Here is a 27,676-nt window from a genome sequence, read left to right as displayed (position 1 = left end):
GGGTGTGCAGTGAGCTAGTCAACCATGGCCAGGTGAGAATCCTGGCCACAGGAACTCTCATTTTATCCACAGTTATTCTCCTCCACCCTTTCACACTATGTGGTCCTGATGCAAAGAAAAATGCCATCTTAAAAACATTTCTTTTCATCTCAACTACTCTAATTTCAGTGTGGGAAAATTATTTCTGATGCTGGAACCTGCAGAAGTTTTTCTGCTATACAATGGAGTGATGAATTGGCGACCTTCGGTTTAACCATTCATATGATTTAACACATGTCAATGGAAGACAGTGTGCTGCCCTAAAGAAGTGATGTGACTCTAGAGCCCCTCTTGTTACAATTTTCTTCACATACACACACAGAGCTGTTTTATAGGCTACAGCTGCAGCAAGCCAAAGACATGCCTCATAATCTCACCTGCACAGAATTTGTGCAGGCAAAGGGGTAGTGTGCAGCTGTGCATGGTTTGTGGAAGAAGGCAAGCAAAAGCATTAACAACTGTTAATTTATCACCTTCAAGGTACTGAATATACATGACCTTATTTAATTCAACCCACGTAATAATCTTGTGAGTCAGGCATTAATGACCTTATTTTACAGCACACTAGTATAGGTTTCAGATCATACCAGATGGTAAGTGGCAGAACTAGAACTTAAACCCAGGTGTTTGGAGTTCCAATCCCATGTTTACAGAACCAAATATATTTTAAGCAGAGATCTAACTTTAATAATATATCCCACTCTTTTTACCAGCACAGACATTGCAGAGTGTGCTGACTTATAGAAAGCATTCCTAAGCTAAGTCATCATCTGTCCTGTGAGTGGAGAAATAATAGAGGTCCATACTGAAAGTATAAATCAGAGCAGAATTAAGTGATAGATTACTGAAATTATGAAAGAGTAGTGGATGCTAACAGTTAGAAAAATTTAATTATAATGCTATTAGCTAGAGGAATAAAAACCAAACCACATGTGGCCATGATGGCTCTTCCTCAACTAGAAGAGTAGGTAGACCCCTCAAAGACAGGAACACAGTTCGGCCTGCATGGCCTAAACACAGAGCTGCAAACAGCATCAAATCCAGCTCTAGGCCCCAGCCTAGTTTTTTTTATTACTAATCTATTACACTGGGGAGCTCAATCATTATATATTGTCCTATATTAAAATAAGTTTTCAACACATATTCATACAGTAGCTACTATGTGCCATGCACAGGCCTTAAGACCTTCACAATCATTATCTCACTAGATGCTCAAATATACCTGCCATGCAATCATGATGAATCCCATTTGACAGAAAAGAAAACTAAGGCTTAGTGAGGACCAGTACTTTCTGCTGGTGGCAAAACCCGAATTCAAATCCAGGACATTCTTCCTACCAAGCATATTCCCTTTCCAAGGCATTCTGCGGGTCCACATGAAGAAGGAATTGACTCATTTCACCATTTAAGGTCCACGTTATAGCTATCCTTATACAACCTCATTAGTTTATAATAAATTTAAATGAAAATGAATGTGTTGTTGAACAATCTGATCCTCAGTATTTTTAAGCTAGTGAGAAAAAGTCAGATTTAAATGTCCATATATTCAACTATACCAAAATAGTTCTTACTGTACTAAATAGTAAGAAATAAAATGTATGAGACTCAGTAGATGTTTAGAGTCCTGGCAAAAAGCAAAAGCTGCCTAAAGTTCTTCATGAGCTCTCTGCTTCCATCAGTATCACAAAGAGAAACAAAAATATTCAGAAAAGAGGGAAAGTATCACTAACCACATGGTCACCCCATCACGTGCACAGGCATCTTTAAAAACAGCCCGTGGCCAAGGTTCCTGCCAGGTGTGCACCGGAGTGGCAATATATTGGCTAACTGCTTCCTTAATCCCATCTTTCTGCTTCCTTGATTCAGTTCAAGGAAGCTTCCACATGCTAAGAAGACAGATACCAGAACTATTGGGATTGCTGGCTCTAGGCAAGGTATGGCATTCTTGGGTATTTTAATTCACAGAAATGCGTAACTGCAAAGCTCCCTACCATTTTGAGCGGTTTTCAAGTGCGAACAATCTGTACTGAGAACTGCAGCTTAAATACCTGTACACCCTTGTAAAAAGGCAGACAGACATGCTAAAGGGAAGAAATCATGTGGAGATGGCCAGTATGGCTAAAGAGTATAAGCTTTGGAACCAGAAAGAATTTAGCTTGAATTCTAGGTTTTAGATGAGTTGGGCATTTCATTTAAATTTTTGGAGCTTCAGTTTCTTTCCCTATGATGAGAATTATAACATGTTCCTCACAATGTTATTCATTCTTTAAGTCATTCATCCCATTCAAAAATATTTAGTAAGTGGATATCATGTTTTCTTTCAGGCACTGGGGATACGGTCATGAACAGACTGGGCTAAGTCTCCTCTGATGGAGTTGGGGGAGGGGCAAACAATAAACAGGAGAACAACAACAAAACACGAGAATTGGAGACAACTGTAGATGTTCTTAAGAAAATAAAACAGGGTTATGTGGTAGACAATGTCCTGATGGTTTGTTTTAGAATGGGTGTGGCTTGGCATGGAAGGTTACTAAGAAGGCCACATTAGAGATGTGAGTGAAGGTTGGACATATATTTCTTAAGGGCAGCTGCCTGATCATATTTTCCCCCCATATACCATATGAGGCCTGGTTTGCAATAGGTAGCAATATGCATTTTAAATGAGTATGCACCTGGCCACCCACAGCTGCTCACTTCACAAGTTTTCTTTTCAATCCTGGGAAAGCTGTTTTTTATAGACTAAAGAGTTCAATGCATACTAACTACACAGGCTAACCAAAACTTCAAGCATTCTGATAGGACAGAACCATGACTCGATAGTCGCCATTCACTGACTATTTAACATGTTCCATTACAAGCTAGGAGCTATGCAAGATCTAAAAAAAAAAAAAAAGAGTAAGTACAATAAAGTTGTTTTAGTCGGATCAGGGAGGTAAAATGTGTTCACACAGAACTGCAGCCCAGGACAGCACCTGAGAAAGTCCCTGAGTGTGGTGTGAAATGCCTTTCCGTATGTTAAGAAGAAGAGCTCACTTAGGACGGGGCTCCAGGAGGATTTTGTAGTGGGTCTAGGAAGAAAAATAAGGAGCAAGTGCTTTTCAGGAATTATATTTAAAATGAAATTCCCAGAAAGTTAATTTAGTACTTATCAGATATAATCCATCAGATTGCTTCAAACAGATGGTGGCTCTCACCGCCAAGTCTCTGGTTCCCAAAGTCTGGGGTGGGGTCCATGAGTGTGTCTGTATGACAAGTTCCCGAGTGCTTCTTATGCAAGTTTCCAAATATTTAGATATTTCCCCCAAAGAGCAGGTTTGGGTGGGTTCCTTAATAAATTTAAAATTGTTAACATTCATCTTGAGGCTATCCATCTCATATGAAGTTTCTTTCTTTTTACCCCAATGATATTCATTGAAACAATATGACTCAGGCAGCTAGCCCTGCCATCCTAGGGACACCGAGGAGGTCACATTGAATGGGTGGGCCCCCAGCTGTAGGATCCAGCTGCATTCAATTCCAGAACCCAGCAATAAATAATGTAAGAATAGATATTGAAAGTTATGGAACAGGCCTTGTAACCTAGGGCCCTAACACTTGTTTATAAATTATCTTCTACACCTTGATCCAGCCCTGAATTATAGTAGATTCCCTTAAATAACCAGAACTGGCTGTTCTACAGATGATGATCTCAAATGACAAGTAATCAAATCAGTTCTACACCAGGATTAGGCAAGACTTCTACAAAGAAAAAATAATTTATCTCTTCTTAATGTCTTTCTCGAGCCAGAAATCTTTAGGACATTGGCAGAGAAATTGAAATCTGAAAACCAAGTGTCATGAGAATGTAATCTAGAAAATCTAGTTTATGTTATACAGGCTACCATTTTCTCTCCTACAACTTGTGATGTGATGGGCAAAAAGGAACAACAATATTTTGCTGCTTTGAAGGCAAATCTCCATTTGTGTCCCTGATGGCCAGAGGAAAAGACATAATTCTGTTCAAGTGATAACACTTTGTATCTGTGTTGGTGGTTGACAATGAATTGTGAACTCAGTATCTGAAATGGATGTGAACTTATGTTTAAAAGTTGCAGAGATGGCAACAGGAGATAAAATGGAAAGGATAACATAGTCCAATGCTGAATACTTCATCAATAGTAAAAATATGACACAGAAGTAATGCAGAAATAAAGAATGTAAACTCAATAAAATTACAAAGGAGAAATGCAATGGCACCTGAAAATGACCTGAAAGTGATTTTTGCTTAAAATATACATTATAACAGACATGAAAGGTGTCCACAACATATTTTTGTTGTTGTTTTTGGAATTAAGCTATAAAAGAAGGTAAACAGGATTGAATTTTTGTAAAAAAAAATATGACTTAAAATATGGACAGAGAGGAGAAAAAGAAATTGATTTTGAAAAATTATAGAGAAAAGGTGGAATCTTACATGCAAAACTGCCCGCAGTAGTTATCTCCATGAGCGGAATTGCAGAGTCAGGGTTTCATAGGCACAGTTTACACTTCTATAGCATTTGAAATTGGAACACTAAATAAAGCATGATGTAATGGAAACAGTCTTTGGAATCAAAGATTCCTAAAATGAAATTCTATCTCAGCCATACCGTAACCTGGTAAATGTATTTATTTTCTCTGTACCTTAGTTTCCTTGGTTCCTATAAAATGATGATAATTTTATCCACATTACAAATCTATAGGAAGATCAAATGAAATCACACATATGAAAATACTATACACATGTATATGGCCATCATTTCATATGTGGGATCTGTTATTATTTCTAATATTTTCAGCTTCCATTGGAAGAAAGGAAGAGTACAATAGATTAATCACTCTTTATTTCCCTGGGAACTGAATACAATTTAAGGAAAAAGAGAAATCCATAGGGTAACAAGGAAGGTCATCTGGGAAAATGAGTTTTTATGACTATTTACATTTTTTTTCACAATATTTCATTTACCATTGAAGCCATATATCATAAGTAATCCATGTGACAAAGTAGAAGTGTCGGAGCAAAGAATGGTGAAGTAATTGTACACTGGACAAAGGAAAAGGGCTTTATCACACCCCTTCAGGAGATAGGGACAGCTTGCTCTCGCTCCTCATCTTCCTCACTCTCATTCACATTGGATGACTGCTCATTAGCCAGGTGTAGCGACCCTTAATTGTTCCATATGCATCTCTGGTAACTTACCCAAATACGTCAAAGCCTAAGAGCAGTTAGTAACTAAGTTATAGTGCCCAACAGGCTACAAGGAAGGCTAAGAACAATAGGTTTACTAGGTAAAAGTAGTGTTTCAGATTTTCACACTTCTACATCAAGTAAGAAACCACAGACCCTGAGGCTGGAGTGTAGATGAAGCTCTCATAAATTAGTCACCCCATTCTAGCCTACAAGAAGCCCTAAAAGAAAATAGCCCCACATTATTTAGCATTTTTGTGTCCTTTCTAGAATGTATGGTTATATTTGAATTCAACTTGGAATAAATGTAATTCAACATATATTTATTTGGCATCCCTGTGTCCGGAATTATGACAGGTGCTATGAAAGACATCAGATACATTTGTCATCCTTTACTACAAGAAACTTCGACTCTCGTGAATTTTACTCACATTTATATAACACCTTACTCCAACAGAATGTTTATTACCTAAATTTTAGCGATTCAAACACCAGAATTGAACTACTATACTGTTTAGCTTATATATCATACAATCAAAGTGTATAGTGGCATTAAATAAACACATAACATAAAAAAATAAACACATGACTGCAAAAAAAAAGTGTCTTGGTGCATCTCTAATGGTATTTTTTATGATCAAAACATTATAGAATTTATAACACAAATAATCCTAAGAAGTTAGTGAGGGGAGGAAAGCTACAAATTATTTGGTAGAAGTACAATTTAAAATAGTTCTTGGATGGTTCTATCAGCATAGTATTTTTTGAGGGATAATACAACAAGAAACAATGTGGACACAATTAGTGACACCTAAAAAAGTCAAATATTTTAACCTACCTACATTTAGAAGGAAGGTTAACAGTGCTTTGTTCCTAAGATTCTGATATAATTTGATAACAGGTCAGATTTAATTTGAAAAGTAACTGTTTTTTCCCTGGACTTAATATTGAAAATAAACATTTCAATAAATGTATAGGTAGTTTTGTATCTATAGGAAACACTGACATTAAAAATTAAACATGTTAAATTTTAAACATTTAGTTCTTTGAGTGTTTTTGCTTTTGTTTTGCTTTCTTAACATCAGAAAAATGTGTACTCAATTAGTCCAGATGCATCCTTTACCAGATTTTGCAGAAGTCATTGTGATTGTGTTTGGTGAGGACTGTGCATGCAGAAACCTTTTCTTGTTTCCTGATGCCTTGTATTAAGGAGCCCCTAAATCACTTAGTCAAAATTTCACACAGAATTTCCTTCCTGAAAAAAATCACAGTAAGAAGGTCAACTGGGAAGCAGACATCAATGCATGCTTATTTTCTGGAGGGATGGAGATGGGTTGGGGGAGTGGGGATGGGAGACAATAAAGGAGACAACAAAAGCCACTTGTATTAGGTTATATGACAACTTCTTAAGTTGTTATTTATAATGACTTGTTCTTTATAGCTTATCACCCTTTCCTTTGCTGCTTCATTCTTAAAGAGAGACATTGCCTTCTTTGAAAACTCTAAAACAGGCACCAATCATGACAGAGAAACCGTGGGATCAACCAGAAAATCCAGCAGCCAGAATATATCTTTTCCATTCAAATAATACAACTACAATGGAGTACGAGACTGTTTAACTGTTTTTGATTAGCTGCCCCTGATACATTTTCTGAATGGTATAATGTGGATATTTGGCTTCCTTCTTAATTATTGTAGTCAATTCCTTTACAATAAAAGTGTCTCCAGAATGACTAGCCTTTAGAAGAGTGCCCAGATGAATTTTTTTTGCACAATTTATTTTGTCTCTTGGGCCCCATCAATGGTTACAAAGCATTGTGGCAATACCAAAGTCTCAATGTGCATCCACACTGGAGAATTCTTCTATAGCAAAAGGCGAAAAAACAATGCAGGAATAATCACAAGACAATGCAGTTAACTTTTTCAGAAAGCATTCTGTCAAATATGTAATTTTACTTTACCTCTTTCTATCTCTGTTTCCTCAGCTGTCATCTTATATTTAAATATAATAAATTCTCTTATATTTAAAGAACAACTCTTTAAAAAATATATAAACTAAGTCCTGAAGATGGGTTAGATGATGTTCCCAAGTTAATATAAAATTGAGAATTTTAGATCCAGATTACCTGACTCTAAGTTCTGTGCTCTTATGTGCTGCTCTATTTCACTAAGCCATAGGACACAGTCATAAAATTCCAAGTATTCTAATAATGTGGACAAATACTATAAAGTTTAGGGGAGAAAATAGGAAAGAATAATACATTGGGTTTGATGAGTAGCCCATGGGTAAAGTATAACTAAACATGGCTTCAAAGATGGATAAATGTGGCTAGAAAGGAGGTCACTTAATATAAATATATTTAAAAGATTGTTTCACAGGTATATACACATGATAAGCTCATCAAATTGTAAATATCACATATGTGCAGGTTTTTGTATCTCAACTCTACTCAATAAAAGCTGTTTTAAAAAAAGGAATAGCATAAGAATGGCAGTAAAATTATGTTTATGGTTAAGAGTGGGATTTATGAAGGAATATTTAAGATGATTCACCATAGAGATGAGGTCAAACAAAGTCTTAATAATAACCTCATCATCGAATCTTGGACATGATATATATTTAAACCTTCAAAATTCTATTTTGTAGTACCAAAAACTTTATTTTAAAAGCAACTTGGATAGAGTTATCCATGGGCAGGGAGAAATGCAATGCTCTGCTTCCTAAGCAAGCTAGTAATTAGATAAATATATTTGTATTACCTGAACATTTTATACCATCAATTATTAATTAAATAATTTACAATCTTGCTGTTATAAATATTAAGACTTTAAAAAATAGTTCATGCCCTTTCAAGTTGTACAGGAATTTAATCTTGCTTGCTTGCATATATGTGTGTGTGTGTTGTTAATTTATTGAAGAAAAAAATTAAACAGTACAGAGGTAAACACCAGATTAAAAATGCTCATTTATATGCCTTCTAAAATTATGAAAAAACAAACAAAATATGTAATGTGGAAAATAGAATATTACATAGCCATGGATAATAAGTTCAGAAAGGGTATGAAAAGTATGGAAAAATACTCTCTTCACAAGGCTAACTTAAGAAAAAATGTAAAAAAAAATGAAATACAAAATTATGGAAAACTATTTTTAAATTAGTTAAAACCAGTTTTTAAAATTGTGTGTAAGAAAGAAGAATGAAAGATATCAAAATGTTAAGTTGTATTTCTGTTGGAATATTAAATGATTTTAAAAATTCTTTTTATACTTTCTTCCATCCTAAATAATAGCTATTGTATTACTTCTGAGTTTGGAAATAATGTATATGTTTTTAGATACATGATTTGTGCCCTCCTTATTTTCACTTAATAAATATAATTTACCCTGCTTTTAGACACCGGAATAACAGGAGCATAATTCAAGGTGCAAATACAGCCCAAGAAGTTACATTTGAACTGATGACTAAGCAAAATAAAACCTCAAAAGGTAATTATGATAACCACATTAGTATTAAGAGATATTTACTGACTGCCTACTATGAACTTCACAGCATAAATATTTTTATATATTCTTAGATGAGCACTTAATTTGCACAACAAATATGCAGTGTAGGTCTGCCATTTTTCTCATTTTCTGTTACTTAGTGTCCTCCTTTATAAAGTTGAGATAATAATAGTACTACCTTATAGTTCTGATATGAGAATTATATGAATTAATGTATGTAAAAGTCAACAGCAAAGTGCCTGAATGCCTGTTGAATGCCCTGTAACTGTTTCAGGTTGCCGTCATCACCATCAGCCACACCAACCATTTTGTAACTGATGGACCTGAGATTTACAGAAGTCAGAAAACTTGTTCAAACTCTGGTCTATTTAACCAGAGTCCAAGCCCTTAAAGTCAATTATAAAAGCAGTAAGTAAATATTTCGATTATAATAAAAATATAATTGCTTGTGAAACGGATTGGTCTTAAAATAAAAACTCTCTGCACATTGAACTTACTTCCAATTGGTGTCCTGACAGAAGGAACTATGTGACCTTAGACAAGTTGCTTAAATTTCCAGAGTTTTCTCTTTTCTTTATAAAAATGAGGAGGTTGAAAAAGAACACAAAGTAACAGCAGCCAAGAGTATTTTTTTCATTTCTTATTGTGTGTTTAATATTGTACTAAATCAGTGATCACAAATACTCTATGAGCCAAAAATATTGATGATCATGACTTTTCTGAAATTATGTAATTTAATCTTAAAAAACTTGCCACATGTCCACAGCAAATAGTGGATTTGAATCCACATTTATCTGAATTCAATGTCCAAATTCTTCCATAACAACTATTCACCTGTCCCTACTGTTTGAACTGTCAGGTCACTTCCAGGTCAATATTTGTTGATCACTGATAGGACATGGACATGATGTGGAAAGGGAATTCAATTTTTTCCCCAACCTCAGCTGCAATCAAAATCTCACTCTCCCTATCATGATGGAGATATCACTAATGAAAAGTCTTTGATCAGCATCAAGTTTTTATAGTACTATATACTCAGTATTTTGTAAAAGACTAGTTCAAGCATACAAATCTTGGCACACAATAAGTGTTCACTTAACACTGAATTAACACGTCAGGCAACTTTAGATTTACAAAGTATATTTAACTGATTATTCAATTGAACATCATCACAAAAGATTAGTACAGAGAGTGCAGATAGAACCATCTGTCATGTTACAAATGAGGACCTATGCATTAAGAAAGGTTAGGCGAAATGCCCAAGGTCATCCCAAGGTGGGAAATCACATAGGGTCTCCAAAAGTAATCCCAAGATTAATGCTATTTCTACTGACTTAAAAACCAAATTCTTTGACTCTTTCACTGGATCAGAAGTAAAGTTTTCCACGCTGAAGTTCAATCACTTCAGTATGAGTTCTTTTTCCAGACAATTTTCCAGTCCTTCTGATTAGAAATTATATATAACTTCTCAAAGTCCATTCATGGCCACTTTACTATATTATATATTAAAAATCTGAGAGCTTATTTTCCTGTTTCATGATTCTAAGTGATATTCTTTCCTCTTATTGATGGCACAAGGGTTAAACTCTCCTTAGCCTATTTAAATCTTACAGCCATATACAATAATTTGTCATCTACTGACAGAGTGAAGGTAAAAGCAAAAGCATGTAACAGGATTTGAGGCTAGGAGAGAAATCTCCTGCTAATCAAAGCCAAATTGCTATTTTCTACAGTCACAGAAGAGCACAGCCTCCATCAAGGACAGTGCTTTTCAAATGAGTAAAACCAGTTTGGTAAAACCATTGATATTCTACTAATTACACAAAAGAACTTGAGAAATATTAGGGTTTAAGACTCAGAAAAGACTCAGAGAAGAAGGAGAAGGTTAAGAATTCCAAGAAATAACCAAATACCAAGAAACATCGAAATCAGAGATAAGTTTGAATGAGAAAGTTTACTCAAAGAATGTTAATATTTGTATCAGGAGAAATGTAGTGTGATTAAAAGGTTTAAGAAGCATTTAAGTTTTCCTAGATTTCCACATAATTAGGTAATTATTAGATGTCTAAAATCCATAAAAAGAAATGATCTCAATTGTGCTCAGCAAGTCAGAGAAATGTCTAGATACTGAGATTATGCATTTTATAGTTTATTGTTTGAAGTTGTAATATCTGTTAGTGAGTGAAAATAAAATAGTATTTTATTTATAAAAAATACTATTAATGGCAGGTAACTCAGACTGCCTTGAATGGAGTAGTACTTATTAACTTCATATTAGATCAGCAGTCCTGAGTAGAATAGACAGAAGGGCAGAACGAGGTGGCCTATGTTTCTCTACATGGCTCCCTGCAATCACAGAATATTAAGAACTAGGCAAGAACAGAATTACATTGTATTAAACAATAATACATTGCTTTTTACTTTTTTTTCCACCTCTGACAGAGATAGCCAACCCTGTGCACTTTGATCATGTACCATTCTGCTTCTAGTATCACATTTCTCACTTGTATTATTTGGTGAGGACTGTAAGTGGAGAATCTTTCCTTATTTAAAAAAATCCCTTCAAACTCTTCTTAAGTTTACAGACTGTACTTAATGAAGTCTTTTTGCTTTCAGTCTAGTTTTCTAATCCACTCATCTCTTGCCATCCAGGTAGCACTTGATGAGTTTCTGTTTACATATAATGATATTCTTTACATAAGGGTAAATTTCATGTTAATGTGAGGTCATGATGGTGCACACCTGGGAAAAGTCATGTGCCATCAAGTGCTTCCTCCTCGCCTTTCTCATGGTGCGTACCACAAAGTCTAGCACAGTGTATTCCCAACAAACTAATGTACTACTGAGTAAGTTAATTCATTCGTCAGCATCACCTAGACTTGAGCTCTCAGGTGTTCTTTATCTATTCTATGCTTGCATTTAAATACATTGCATTGCATCAACATTTCATAACATATTTTGTACAAAAATTCCTCTCAAATCATCGAGTGTTGCTACCAGTTTTTATTTTTATACCCTCAAGCAACTTTGCAAATAGAAGTACCACCAAACTCACAAATAACTTGGATTTTTCCTTTTTGTTTTTAGTATTTTGTTATGTGAGGGTTTACTGTCCATCAATTACATATGAATATAAGTCATATAATTAATATTGCTAGGTTGATTCTTCAGCATACATTAAAAAAATTAAAACCTAGAGTTTTAACATTAATTGTGATGGAAACTAATGGTTTACATATTTTTTATTTCCTCTGAACAAAAAGTGAGAATTATGCTTGTGTAATAACTGTTGAGTGGACTAATTTGGGGATTGAAAGCAATCAAATTAATTTGACTATGAATAATGCAGATAGCCTGTTTAATTTTTTTCAGCATCTTGATATGTTTTTTCTTTTCTGAATTTACTTCAATAAAAACATATTAATTATCAGCTTAATTTGTAATGTAATTTTTTTCACATTTCATGAAATTGAAATTAAACTAACATGAGACTTCAGTATATCTTACTTATATTTCTCCAGCTTCTCTAATGGATAAAAATTCATCATTTGGCAAAATGTCTCTTTACTCTTATTAGGGAGAGGCAGAGCTTGAAATCCTAACCCAAATCAAGTGGATAGAGGACTTTGAAAAGAAGCTGTATAATCAAAGAAATATGAAAAAGGCTTGTGAAGAAACTGTCAAGGATACAAATACTTCTGCTTTAGAGTTCTTGAGAAAAGGAACACAGTCCTATTCTTTTTATTCTATTTCTAGTCTACTTTTCATTGTAGCAATGGATAGCAGGGACTTTCAAATAATAATAATGTACAAATAATAGTACCAAAACTCATCATTTCATTGATTGTAAAACACTTTGACAAATTTTGATAACACAGTAAACACCTGATAAATAATAGTTATCATCATTTTTAAGCTATAACAATCTGTAAGCATCAGTTTAGTTTTGAAATTAATGCAGCTATTAGATACGATGCTTTATTTCATAAGGTCCATAGGATTTCCTTCTGGTTTTAAACTCAGGCCTGTGCTGTGCTCCAGTGTGCTGTAACTTAGCTTTCATTGACAAATTGCAAATACTGACTACTGAAGGTACAGGAACATGTCCAATTTAAAATCTATGAATATGTTATACAGCCATTGTACTTACTTTCTTTAGCTGTAAAAGATATGTTCATGCTTCTTATAAAAGTAAAAATAAGTAACAAGTACCTAAAATACAGTGTTAATTTTCCATCTGCAATCTCTTTGGTTTCCATACACTCCCACCCTCTCCCCCATACACACACACACACATAACCATGCTAATAGTCTAGCTCTGGGACCTTCTAGACTTTGTTCATCCTACTACACCATAATGTTTCTCAGCAACTGAAGGAGAGATTAGAAGATCTAGTTATAATTGCATCAAAGCACTGAACACCCTCTGTTGTACTACATGATTTCAAGCCTAACTACCAAATGGAAAATTGTTAGGGATCTAAAACTCACGACATTTACTGGTCTCTTTCCTGACTAATTCTGTAATGTATTCAGTAATCAATTTTAACTAAGCAAACAAATTGAAATATACTTATGGGTTTTTTTCCAAGAAAAGGCAAGTCCTTGGCAGGCTAATTTAGAAGATACTTACTGAGTACTTACTATGCCACCCTTGACACTAAGTGCTTCATCCCTACTTTTCCACGACAGTCTTATGATATTATTATCTCAGATAAACAATTAGGAAACTGAATTCAGTGGCTTGTCCAAAGTCCTTCCACTAGCAAGAATATTAATCAGGATTTTTACTCAAACTTGCCAGTGATCGTGATTCTACTTAAGTAGAATGACTCCAAAGCGTCAGGAAATGTAGATTCCTGAGATGTCTTTGCAATGAACTGTGAATTTAAGGTCAGGATTCCACTGTAGCTTACCTGTTTCATGGAACTGTAGCTTACTCATTTCATGGAATGATGGTAACTTTTAAAAGTGCTCTCTCATATCTTACCTCACTTTATTTTACTAATGGTATATGGCCTGATTTTCCCATTCTCCGAAGAGCTTAGATTTAGACTTGACTACACATCAAATGAGATTAAACTTATCATCCTTGGGAAACTCAGAGAAAACTGTAAGAAGACTGTCCCTACGTTTAAACTTGTGCCTTATTACACACCTCTTCACATGCGGTACACCATGATTTGTTTAATATAACCAAGGAATATACCCTCTTACGAATAAATACATCACATTGTATTTCATGCATTTATGTAAATGTGTGTGTTGGGCAGAGTTAGTTTAGACAACATTAATTTGTTACATGTAAACTTTTAATACCAAAATTATAATTAATATCTTCCAGCACTGTAGTGGGACATTAAAAAAATAAAATATCTCCAGTCTTGTCTTGATCTCTGATAAAAATCAGGAGGACTAGATAGAAATGAAGCATGGAGCATATAGTTAATGATTCTGTAACATCTATGTTGATGGACAGTAACTGCACTAATTGGAGTGAGGATTTAATGAGGTAGGTCACTGTCGAATCACTGTGTTGTACTTGAAACCAATATTATATATATATACACAAACTATACTTCAATAAAAACACTAGGAACTTGCCTCCAACTTCCATTGTTCTCACCACTGTCCTATATTAATGCTTATGCCATTTATCAACAATATATTAATTATCTATATTTGCTCAAAGTCCCTATCATTTCCCAGCATGGATGCCTTGGAATTCTTAAAACCCATCCATCTGGGAGAGACAAACCAAATGACAATGTCTTGGAACAATATTCCTGTGTGGGTGGATTGCATTTCTCCAGAAAAAAATTTATTAACCCTGTTAAGGAGAAAGTAGAGTAAGTTTCTTTTAAGTATTCTTTTAAGCTTTAAGACATAGTAAGAGATATATTTTAAATGGTAACCCATTGTACACATATGACCATGTGTAACTAAAATAAAAATTTACAAAACAATACCTATTCTTACTATCATGAATACACTCTGATATTTATATTCTACTTTATCCTAATTTATTCTACTCTATATTAACTACCTGTCTCAGCCCACTAAATTGGTTTTACAAGTAACTCGTGGGTTATGATGTGCTTTTTGAAAAAGAACTGACTAGACAACCTCTTCCTTTTTAAAGCTTTGTGTGCGATAATTGATGCACAAAATGCATTATTGGGGTGTGACTTCTCATTTTGAAGTCCTCTCAAACGAACACATATTTGACTATCTTAACTCTTGCCAAAAAGTCTCCTCAACATTTGTTAAATTGAAAAGTCTTTCTGGAGCATTTGCAAACGTGCCAAATGAGATTTCATAACTCCCAGTCCTGATGAATTCCCAAAGAAGTGTTTCATACATAAGGGTACATCATTTAACAATATGTTCTCCTGCTCTAAAAAAATATGTACCATACTGCTTCTTCCTATAACTGGCATCTGAAGGAAGGAGTGTGGAGTCTGCAGTGGAGATGTGAATAGAAACAGCCAGATACTGTCTGTACTCATCAACAGACTCATTAAAAGGTCTTCTGTGAGGTCAACTCACTGCCTTAAGCTTCCTTCTTAATTTATCTTCTTTTTACTGTAATTCATTCTTTCCATCAGAACAAGGACAGGTGCTATATTCAAAGCTTGAGAAAAAGATACATAAAATATGCTCAAAAGATTTTCTCGGTGGGGAAACAAAAAGTGTTTTCTTGTTTCCTAGGGAAGGGAAAAGAATCAGAAGTGCATTCCACTTTTCCTTGAAGCCACGCTGTGCCAATACAAAGGGGGAAAGTTCAGATGCATGCAGAACATTGCTTCTTTATTATTAAGATTGTCACTGTACTTCTCAGATTATGGGTCCATGTTCTAATTTAATGAAGAATCCACCTAAAAGCCTCTGGATCTTACATATTATTAGGGCAGGGTAAGAAATATAATTATCCAATCAATCCATAATCACAAAGATTTCTAGGACGGGTCATTACTTTTCAGAATTTTTGTGAAGCAAAGGTAAATCCTTCAAAGTTTCCACAAACCTTCAATAGGACCCAGGCAAAGAAGCACGTCATCTAGTTTACAAGTCGGGTCAAAGGGATTGTAGCATTTCCAAAAGCTAATTGTTCCATGAATGAATTCACTCGTGGTTCCTGCCATTTCAGAGAAGCATTAAAACCTTCAGCAGATTGGCATCATTTGGATGACAGAGGAAGGAATGAAGCAATGATATGGAGAAGGAATGTGAGGGCAAAAAACAACTTGAGAAATTATCCCCACCGACGATATAAAAACAGAATTCTGGGCCGGAATCTTGAGTTCCAAGACCCAACTCCATAACTAAGTTTCAGTGATGTACAAGGAATGTCACATTAATTGCCCTTACTCTCTCTGTTTCCATTAGATTAAAGGCACACCGAGGCCCTTCCAGGTTAACATTCTAAAAGCTCACAGGGGCTTGCATGTCTGAATCAGTCTCATGGTCATCTTGGAATTTATCTCATCTCTCAATACCATTCTGCTGCTGGAGAAACAAAATGAAAGCCTTTTAAAGAATACTCAGTAGGGCCCACACTGACATTTCTCATCTCTACAGATTAAATTGTTTCCCTGATACAATTAGTAAGAAAAAAATGGGATGGGAAAAGCATGTTAGCACTTTTTAAAAGTTAAACTGAGCACGTACACTGTGTATCTCACCGGAAGTCTTTCAATGAAAACTTGATTTGTTGTATTATCAGTACAGCGTACTGCTGTTTTTCAGAGCATCACTGACATTCTTTTTGCTAGAAAAAATTAGCATTCCTATATCATTAGATGGAAATAATTCAAGAAGCAGTGCAAACGAAAAAGGGATTGAGGTGTGAATCACATTTTACAATTAATCAAGGGAGGCATTTTGGCACCTCATTTTTATAAAGAAGCATAACTGTGAAAAATTACAAGTGTCTGCTATTTATCCACATGCTATATATTAAAAAAATAGTAAGCTAGGTTCTGTGCTGACACAAATTCATCCATTCAGCAGATAATCTTTGAGCACCTATTATGTGCTAAGCACTCTGGGAGGCCCTGGAGATGTACAGTGGAGTGTCAAAGTCAGCAACATTGTGAAGTAAGACTATCCTCTAAGTCATCCATTAAATGCAATAGGCATGGTTTTCTGTATAAAATCCAACATGTAATTATTTTTCTCTACGAAAGTGAACTAGATTAAGAAGACGCATGTAATAATGGAATGTATGCAAGCGTTTGATTGTCCAAAGCATTCAGGCTTTAAGCGAATTACTGAATCTCTAGCTATAGGAGTATAGGTGAAGCACTTTAAATTTTCCTTCTTGCCCACAGAATTTACTTCACATTTATGAAAATAATACATTCTGTTTTATTGCACATTTAAATCTCAAGAATATTAAAGCATGTTAGTTTATTTCATTTTGATTTTGAAGCATAAACGTTGTAGTAGTATCCAACATAGGGGGCAGGAAATAGAGTTTAAAGTCACTGGGATGAATATACTTATACTGGGCTCTGTTTTGAAGGTATTTACGATTGCTCATTAATTTATGGTTAATTGGGTAACGTTTATGGCTTCAGCTAGGCACCATATGTGACTGAATGAAGTCTGAGTCAGGAAAGCAACTATGCTCTCCCATAGTGAAAGTCAGGATGGACTCATCTGGAAAACTGGGGTGGCTCTTACCCTTCACATGGTGATGACAGTGTTACAAGACAGACAGACTAGGAAGAAAGTCCTCACTTCCATCAATTATTTTTTTGACCAAAGCAGTCACAAGGCCAGTGCTGCATGGAGAGGAAGGGAGCTATCAAGTTACAAAGCAAAGGAAACCATCAAAGCCATCCCTCTGCCATCCCTCTGCACGGGCAAGTACCACTGATCCTCTGCCGTAACGGACACACATACCAAGGCTTGCAGAGGCACTGAGGCAAAGGACCCTTAAATTTTCTCAGGGCAGAGAGAGTGCTGACTGGGTTGACTCATTTAAGAGGAGCAATATTTTTTCTTCTGAGTCATTTCATGTTCCTTTCCCACATACAGTCAAAAATCTAATGTAGTCCATGTTAAAAAAAAATTCCTTTCTTTTTTCCCTTTTTATGTTTTCATACAATTAGTCTCTTTGCCTAGAAAGCTTAGGCACCATTTCTGCATAAGGCAACAAGCCACAGGTCTGTAGCCTACAGAAAGCATAAATCAAGGCCATAGCAAGTGTAAGAGATTAACACTGAAACTGAAACCCAGGTCCCCTGTGCTCGCCTCTGGAATTCTGTGACAGTACATGCTTCTTTTAAGGAATGTCTTATTGTGAGACCTGCCAAGAGGCCTGAGTGACACAGGAATGCTGTGCTTAAGTATAAAATGAATAGGCATTTTTGGAGGGGGGGGGAATAAAGACTTTTTTGAAAATGGGAAAATATCTTTTCAAAGACTTAAATGCCTCATGTGAAAACATTTGGAAATTTCCATACTCTCCAAGAAAGAGGAATATCAAGTGAGCAAAGGAACATAGTTAACAGGACATGAAAATAAGTCTGAGATTCTGGGGCTAAGTGATCTACAGCTAGAGAGAATTGCCCCAATCCAGGCAAAGAAAGAGGTTGAAGTAAGAGACAGTGTTGTCATTTCATGGAAAATCCCACAGGGACTTCCTAAACGTAGAGAAAACAAAACCAGGCACTACCTCAGGGAGCTTCCACAGTAGCCGACGGAGCTGCATCTCATTACATCAAGCACTCTTCTGACCTGGAGGTGAGTCTCACCTCACAAAACTTCCTACCACTGCTCCTATATCGATAGTGATAAATTGTAAGACATAACACCACATAACCTCATTACCCACATGCTTGAGATAAAAGCAATATAAATACTTCTTGACTAAACCACATAAACCAATAAGCCAAAGGGTAGGTCTTCTAACCTTTTCATGTTCGTACTTGAAGTTTGTTCTCTCTTGGATCTTGGTGGTGTCATCCAAATATTTGCCAGGGTTTGGCAACAAAATGTCTATTGGCCTGTTTTTGGCAAAATAATTAAATTTGCCTAAATCTGGCAATGGAATTTTCAATGGCTTATTTTTTTTGCCCAACAGATACAATATATATTTTAATTGTCATATCAGAATAGGTAATTTATGCTGGTAATACACAACTTCAAATGTTTGCATGTAAGAGGCATACATGAAAAGTAGACCTCTTCCACCCCACGTAATTACTTAGTAGCAGTACCTCCAACTACTTAGATCTCCTCCACAGAAGGAGCAACTATTACCAGTTTTGCTCTTCTCTAAGACAAGTCCATAAATACCAATCAAATAGTTTATATAAACCCATTTTTACACAAATAACATACTAGTATACAAAACTGCACCATGCTTTTTCACTTAAAAAGATCTTAGAGATGATCATTATTACGTCATTACCTATAAAACACTTCATTCATTTTAATAGCTATGTAATAATACATTGTATGGATAGGTCATAGGTCATAATAATTTTATTAGATCACTGTTATTATACATTTAGGTTTAACAAAAGTTTAAATTAGTAAAAGCCAATGGTCATGTCAATGAGTTTCTCTTAGAACATAATCTTGGATTAGCTGGCACCTCCCACAAAGCAGCCAAGCCCTACTTTTCTGAAGTCCCTGATTAGATTTATGACTTATTTGAGGCAAACTAAAACTATTTATTTGAGGCAAACCAAAGTAAGGCAGTTTGTCATCATATTTTTTACTTGCCTTCTCGTATTTCCTCATGTCCTTTACTGGAAACCCACCCCATCTTAATTTTTACCAATTATTAGTATTCTTCATGCAGAGTTTCAACTGTCTATTTGCATTTCCCTCCTGAAGAGTTCCACCATGGCCTCCATCACCACAGAGCAGGACTTGATTTTTTTCTCCCTCCTACTTCAGAGACATATTTATAATTTATTGTCATCCTAATTACTGTTATGTAAGTCTTAAGCCATGCCTCATCTCCTTTGCCAGACTGCATGCCCACTGAGGGTAGTGATATATAAAACATGGGGCTGTCCTTCACAGGTCTATCAGAGGGCTGTGCATATGTTTGTGCTTAACAAATACGTGTTGCATAAATATATCTCTGGGCTGTGATTACACTGGATTCTGTTAAATTATAATAGGACACTAAACTAGAAGTCCATAGCTATGAGCCCCACTCCTGGCTCTGAAATTGCTATTAGGTACATATTGGATGAATTATTTTAACTCTAAAGCATTTGTATTTCAAAATGGAATAAAATACCTGGACTACCACTGGTTTGTTGTAAGAATCAAATTACGTAGCAGTTTTTTAATAAAAATCAGCATTAGAAAAAAATTCAAACATCTCCCAGTCCAGTCACCTATCCACTGCTCAAAAGCTCTACATATCAACGTCTCTGTAAGTACATGATAAACTTAAATGTGAAAATTTACTAAGGCATAGAAGTCTCACTCCAGTGCAGACACCCATTCCATTTTTGTGCAGCTCTGATATTTAAGAGTGGCCATACAGTAAAATCCTTATTATGCTATTTGATAATGAAAAGTTTGCTATATCTGATTGATTGGTTATCAACCTCTGAAGTAGGCTCACTCTGCTCATTTCATTAATTTCCCAATAACTCAACCCCAAATTTTATACAGAATTGGATTGTTTGGACTACATTGACAGTGTTATTGCAAGATTTTTTTAAATCTCAAAATGAATTCTCAGAATGATTCAATGAAATGTAAGAAGTATTTTGTACCTTCTTTTACATTCTGTAGTGCTTAGAATATGCAGTATGTTGCTGCAGGAGGATGATTTCATGAATTTGGATCACTTAACCTCTGTCAGTCAAACCAAAACAATCCCAAACAGCCTGGGTCAAGAACTAACAGAAGATGTATACAAAAACATTTTAAAAACACCATAAACCATAAAAGGGGCTAGTACTATAAACTGTTATAAAAACTCACTGATATTTTCCTTCCTCATTATGCTTTGAGCCTTAAGAAGCAATAAATTTCAAAGGAAGTTAATGTTGAATTTTAAGACATATTTCCCTAGTTTGTTCTATATAAGGATAAAATCAATTCATACATACCTCCACTTAAAATTTAACTATACTCTCTTGAAAAACAGTAGTAAAAACTAGTGGTATTTTTCTATTATAGCATATCTGGGCCAGAACTGGCTGCCTTCAGTCCTTAATAGGCATTTATGTGCATCTATCTTTAACTGTCAGAAACAATATGCAGTTGAAGCAACCTTAAGATATTAAAAAAATAAGTGAGGTGTTCAATGAAGATCTAGAAAATTAAAAATTTCCTGCATTTTTGAGCAAAGTACAAATAATACAATGCATATTCCAAAAAATTTTCCATTTTGCCAAATCATGGCCACAGAAACACTCAGTTTAGCCTAGATTTATGTCATAAGACATCTGCCACCCAGTTCTTCTGATATTACTGCTATAACTAACTGGGCACCACAATCGATACCAAGTAATGAGCAATATTTTAGTCCTTCAAAACCTGAAATTTTAACAGGGGGTCTTTTGAGTGCCTAGTAAGACACACTCAACGGCTGTGAAGGCAACTTACCTTCTGTGTGCACGGCCGACACGTAGGTCCAGTTGTATCTCTTCACTATGTCCACCATGGCCCGGGCCTGCTGGGCATCTGAGGGCACGACCCTCATGAAGTACTTAAACAGAGTCTTGTCGCTCAGGTCCATGCTTGTTGCTGAGTAAGCGATCTGAGGTATGTTGAAAAGCTGGAGCAAGTTCTGGACCTGAATGGCCACAGAACTGGAGCCAGGCCCAATGACCCCTACGATGGGTTTCTTGGAGCGGAAGGAAGAGGAAGAGCCATCCACACAGCGCACCAAACCTTCTTCTTCTTCGGAAGAAATGAGAGAGTCCCTGATGAACTCAATGCTCTGCTCGAGGGCCACGGCTGAATGCCAGCAGGAATCCCTTATCTCGCAGCCCAGGGTGATGTTGGGCAAGAGCATGGGGTCTGAGTTGATCCTCTCCAGGGTGTGCAGCATGGCCTCCACTCTCTGGATGCCATACTGTTCACGGACTGCCCCACACTTCCTCTCATGCACCTTGTCCACGGTGGGCTGGTGGTGGACGGAAAAGAGAGCTCCGATGATGATGTCACCTGGCATGTGAGCCACCACCCTCCTCTCATTGGACTGTGCCCTCCCACGGACATCTTCTCTCAAAAGCAGGACTGACAGGATCAAGAGAAGGACCATTTTAGGAAGGGAGTTCAAGCTGATGAAGATAGCATGGTGGGGAAATTTAGGAGAGTTCTGGTAGATAGTATCAAGTAATGTCCAATGTTGAGTGGCAAACAAAGGAATTAGCCAGCAACTTAGATGTGCTCTCTAAAGGACCACCATGTCCTCAGGTACCATTTAGTTGGATACATCCATGTGATCATGATCTTCAAAACCTGGGGAAAAAAAATAGAATGGGTAAAGTTACTTTTTAAGAAGTCTGCGTACCCCCCTTCAAATGTAATGCATGGTAACTTGAATAACCTTCCAAGTAAATAATATCTTCCATATAAGATAGGAAAAAGCAAATGAGGCCATGTGGTTATTTCCAAGTTAAATGAGCTATAGGAGAGAAGGAAGAGCGTTGTGATATTCCCGAGTAAAATGCCCCCTGAATAGACATTAAGGCATAGTGTAATGGGCACCAGTTTTTGAAGAAAGGAATAATCAGGTTCAAATTCCAGTTCTGCTATGAAGAAGTATTAAAGAGTAAACTGTTTAACCTCTCAGCACCAGAATTTCCTCGTCTGAAAAATGGGGATAATACCTGCTAGGTTGCCCTTATGGAAATCAACACAAGATATCAATTATGCAAATGTCTTGAATATTGAATAAGGCTATCTATATTCAAGACATGACCTTTTCTGTTATTAAATTTCCAAGGGCATTCTGTGGCTAGGTGGTGAGGACAGAAAATTCTTTGGCAACCCCCTCGGTCCTCCAGAGTCTTCAAAGTAATTACAGAGTCTTGTAATAAAATTCACAGTAATCAGCCCGGTATCTCTGATCCAGAGAAAAAAATTTTCCACATCACAAAGACTCAAAGGCCTGGAAGGATCCACGTCTGGAACTATACTTCTAAACAGACTGAGTTTAGACTTAGTACAGCTATGAATATAATCATCTATTTCAGCTTAAACTTCTGAAAAGAAGGAGACTTTGTCCCAAGTTGCCTACAGCAAATTCTAACATAATTTGTAAAAGGGAACTGACAATTAGTGATTTATTTAAATGACTATATAAGAGACTTCTTTTGTATGTTATCATCTCTACCAGCCAAGGATCTCAAATTGTTTTAAAGTAACTAACTTCTTAAGCATCACCTTTCCAAGACAGGTGATGTTTCTTCTGGAATTTATGCAATTATGCTTCTTCAAGAATACTAACAGTTTTCAAAACTCAACAGATCTGCAAAAATTATAGAAGTCCAGACACAAAATGAATGTAACCTGAACAACAGTTCTAACCACTCCTACCATCATTTTTACCATTTCCTTCCATTGTTTCTTATGGCAACAGAGGAAGGCTTCCTCTGTAGAGTGCCAAACGCTAAAATAAAAACCTCATCAAATAACTACATGTTCCGGAATAACCTGGTGTTTGGCAATACTGAGGGGGGAAAATCAGTTTTGGTATGGAGGATGGCATCGTAGGCAAGCAGGAAGGGAACAATGACTTAAACTAATTTCTAATTGGGAAATTATATAAAAATTCTCAGGCTTTCCTTGTACTTTGCTTAGACTAGAAACTGGGTACCAATGCTTATTCTCATGATCATGTGAATTCTACCACGGACAAAAAGAAACACCTGAAGTAAAAGGAAATATAATTTCTTATTAAATCCAGAATGTTAACGAGCAAATGTAATATCAAAACAGAACTCCTTTTATCATGTAAGTGCATCAGCATGCTAGGAGAAACTAGAAGTGGTCCATCAAACTAATAAAACTTAATATCAATCCCATGCATTTTTTTAGTTATTTTAGACAAACTCTCCATATTGAGACACAGTGTATGTGTGTGTATGTGTTTGTGTGCATGTATACATACTCTATATAATAAACTGAAGGATTGTCTTCCTGTTATAGGTTATTAATCATTTAACTCACTCAACAAATATCTATTGAGTGGGAGAAACTAATGTAACAAAGACGTGCAATGCACATTGATAAAGACCATCATTCTTTCATCAAGCACCCATTATACACCAGGCTTTTATTCATTAACTCATTTAGCAAATATTTAAGGCACACTATGCTATAATTCTCTCTTGGGAATTAAATATTCGAGGGAGAACAGCTATAGATGCTCCCTATACTCATGGGGCTTAAAGATCAGTACTCTAAAAGATGACTTTTGCAGGCTCCTGATTAGGAAAAGAACAACAAACTGAAGATTGAAAAGAAGTCAGTCAAGTGAGAAGTATGGCTAGCACATAAAGAATGGAAAGGATAGTGACAAAAGATGAGGATGGAAAGATAAAATAAAGGCCAGATCATGTAGGATCTTAAAGGCTCTTAAAAGAATTTGGATGTAAAGTGCAATAAAAGACTTTGGGGAGATGTAAACAAATGACTGGCACAATTCAAACCCAGAAAAGGTTGTTGTAGCTGCTCATTTTTCTGGATAATGGACTGGAGAAATCTGATTAGGAGACTCTTAAAATAATTTAGACTTGGGGACTCTCTTGTCCCCTCCTGGCATGAGCCAGGAGCTCTGTCCTCTCACTTGATCTTTAAATAAAAGCCACTGCCTTGTTCTCCTAAAAAAAATAAAAAATAAAAAAATAATAATTTAGACTTGGCTATGAGTGGTGACAGTAGCTATGGAGAGAAGTGGGCACAATCAGATATATTTTACAAGTAGAATCAACTGGACTTGCTGATGGGCTGGATATGGGTACTGAAGTAGGGAGGAATCAGCATCTACTCCTAAACTTTGAGTCTGAAAAATAGTGCATTTTGGTACCATTAAATGAGATGGGGCAGACTGGTAAAGAAAGATGCAGGCAGAGGAAAATTTAGTGATTTTCTTTTGAACATGCATGTTAAATTTGAGATGCTTCTGAAACGTCCGGGTATCAAAAATTAAGGTGGATATGCAAGGTTGGACCTAGAGGAGTGGTTTGGGGTACAAATACAAATTGAGGCTCACTAACATATTAAATCTTTAGAATATAATCACCTAGAGAAGAAGTATAAATAAAGAAAAGGTAGGGCTTAGGAGTACCCACAGAGAGGTCAGACTGTGGAAAAACCAGTTAAAGAAACGACACAATTCAGAAAGTAAGGAGAGAAAGTAAGAACATGTGATGTCAGAGAAGCCAAAAGAGGATGACATGGGCACTTTATATTTACAGACATACACATGGCTTTCATGTTGCAGAGAATAAAATGCCACCCATTCCCCTGAAAGGTATTTTATTCTATGTGCATTGTATGTCTGTTTCTGTGTGTGTCTCTGTGTGTGTAGCATGTGTGTGTCAATAATCACTGTAACAACCCTGGGATGTAGGTATTAATTCAACTATCTCTATTCTATGGATGAAATAATGGTATAATGAGAAGTAAAAAACTAGTCAACCACTTAAAAAGTAATGGAGCTTCAATTCAGTCCATGTCTAGTGACTCTGTAACAGACTCTTTTCATTACCTTTGTACCAGCCATTCCTTCAGAAGAGGCATTTCAAAAGGTCCATTCAAAATGGTTTGGAGGTCACCCAAAGACAGTTTGAACTTCCCAGGGATATAGAATCTTACAGAGGCTTCCTTGAAAACTAGAGGGTGGAGACCATTCCAGGTAAATGATTCAATACAAAGAAGTTACAAATGTGTATGACTATCTAGTACAAAGGTATTTTTACTGTGTTGGCAGGTTCCACTAGATTATTGCTTGCCCAATTATAAACCAATGACTGCTTCATTATCTGCCTTGGGTACACACAATGGCTATATTTTACTGATATTAACTATAAAGCTCAGATACCTGGAAAGTATATTTTGAAATAGATTATGACTTAGAAATTTGACAGAATTGTGCTACAACTCAACTTATTATAAGGTTAAACAACAAGTCATACCATGTGCTCCCAAAATAGAAGAAATTAATAGAGCATACATTCCAAATAGACCTGTATGGTATACATCAGTTCTAATATCATCACTTATTTGTCCAGTAAGTGTCTTTCAAGTAACTCTTCTGTACTAAGCACTCTTAGAGGCCCTGAGGTTGCAGTTATAGACAAAGTAGACCTACATCCATGCCCAGGTAACACCTAAAATCTAAGAGGGATTGTCAAACAATAAGCAAGATAAGGAAGTAAAATATTGTATGCTATCCAGTAATAAGGGTTAAAGAGAAACAATAAGGGAAGGAAGGTAGAAAGTATCAGAGATGGGGGAAGTTTTTAATAACGTAGCCAAGGAAGGATAAACTGTAAAAGTAAAATTTGATTACGTATCTAAAAGAAATAAGGGAATGAGTCATGAAAATATCAAGGGAAAGGACATTTTAGATAAAAGTAAAATCAAATGCAAAGTTCCTGAAGCAGATTTCTGCTTAGTGGGCTGAGGAACAGCAGGGCTAGTGTGACTGCAGGGAAGTAAGGTACAGAGGGAGGAAGAAGAGAGTTTGAGAGACAGTATGATGACGCAGGTTTTTTTTTTTTTTTTACTTTAAAAGACTTTGGCTTTAACATTGCATGAGAGTGATTTTCCAGAAGAGTTTTCAATAGGGGAGAGACACACACTGTTAACATTTCATGAATAAGGGCACAAAAGCAGCACCGAGAGAGCAATTAGGAAACTACTGCAAAAATTCAGATGGGAGAGATGACAGCAGCTTAGAGCAGGGAGATGGTCATTTAGGTGGTGAGAACTGGTAGGACTCTGAATATATCTTGAAGATAGAGGGAGAGTTTGCTGTCAGATCTGACTCGGGATGTAAAGGAAAGAGAAGAATCAATAAGGACACTAAGGTTTTCAGCCTGAGCAAATAAAAGATGGCATCACACTGAGGTGGAGAAGCGGATTTGGGTGGACATAACAGATATTTAGCTTTGACAAATCAATGTTTAGATACTTTTTAGAAATTCAAGAACAGGTATTTAATAAGCAATTGTGTGTAACAGGCTGACTTTGGAGAGAGGTGTGCATAAAGGATATAAGTGGGGAAGGCATCAGTATACAGATGATATTCTTTTGAAACTGGATGAAATCACCTAGGAAGTGGAAATAGAAAAGAAACTCATCCTGAGGCTGGCCTCTGGGAATTCCAAAGTTTAAATTCTGAGAGATAAGGAGAAACCAGCAAAGGCTGAATAAAGTTTTGTGCAGACATTTTCTCTTTTGCCGTGTATGTGTTTGTGTGTTTGTATGTAGCAGGGTGGGAGGTGTTTGGAGGAATGAAATGTGAAATATACACATTATATTAAGCATCAATTAAATAAAAAGCAGATATGGTTCTGTTTTCACAAGAAATTATAAGTGTGTGTATGCATATACAAAGTCTAGAAACACACACGACATTAACTGGATGTTCTCTGGGTGGTGGGAATATGTGTGATTTTTTTTATTTCTTCTTTGTTTTTATCTGTGTTTCCCAAATTTCTACATTTATTATCCAAATATGTTTTTCTGGTCTTTTTGTAAGTGTGGGACTGAGGGATCAGTCTTCCATATTTCTGGTCTAGTCTCCCCTGGGCCTCAGTATGCCCTTCCTTGAAATCTACTAGATGAGTCAAATTTGTGTGTCCTCCAGGCACACACCCCTGGCCCCAGTGATTGTGTTCATTCTGCTTCCGATCTCTGATACACTCTTGTCTCAGTGATCTTAATGGCAGAGTTTCTAAGAGCACGGGCTTGGAGTA

The 27,676-nt window shown here is 36.0% G+C and overlaps 1 protein-coding gene across 3 annotated transcripts in view; it reads right to left on the bottom strand.

The window, feature by feature from the left end:
• Positions 1-27,676, bottom strand: part of GRM5 (glutamate metabotropic receptor 5) — a 487,023-nt gene that overhangs the window by 448,338 nt on the left and 11,009 nt on the right. For all 3 annotated transcript variants that reach the window (XM_037011752.2, XM_073215907.1, XM_073215908.1), the window contains exon 2: positions 21,345-22,205. In XM_037011752.2, the coding sequence (XP_036867647.2) occupies positions 21,345-22,005 (661 nt within the window). In that variant the 5' untranslated portion in view covers positions 22,006-22,205. The remainder of the gene's footprint in view (positions 1-21,344; positions 22,206-27,676) is intronic.

This window comes from Manis javanica, chromosome 11, assembly GCF_040802235.1.
Source record: "Manis javanica isolate MJ-LG chromosome 11, MJ_LKY, whole genome shotgun sequence".
Lineage (NCBI taxonomy): Eukaryota > Metazoa > Chordata > Mammalia > Pholidota > Manidae > Manis > Manis javanica.
Note: the sequence above shows the minus strand (reverse complement) of the source record. Positions and strands in the feature narration are given on the sequence as shown.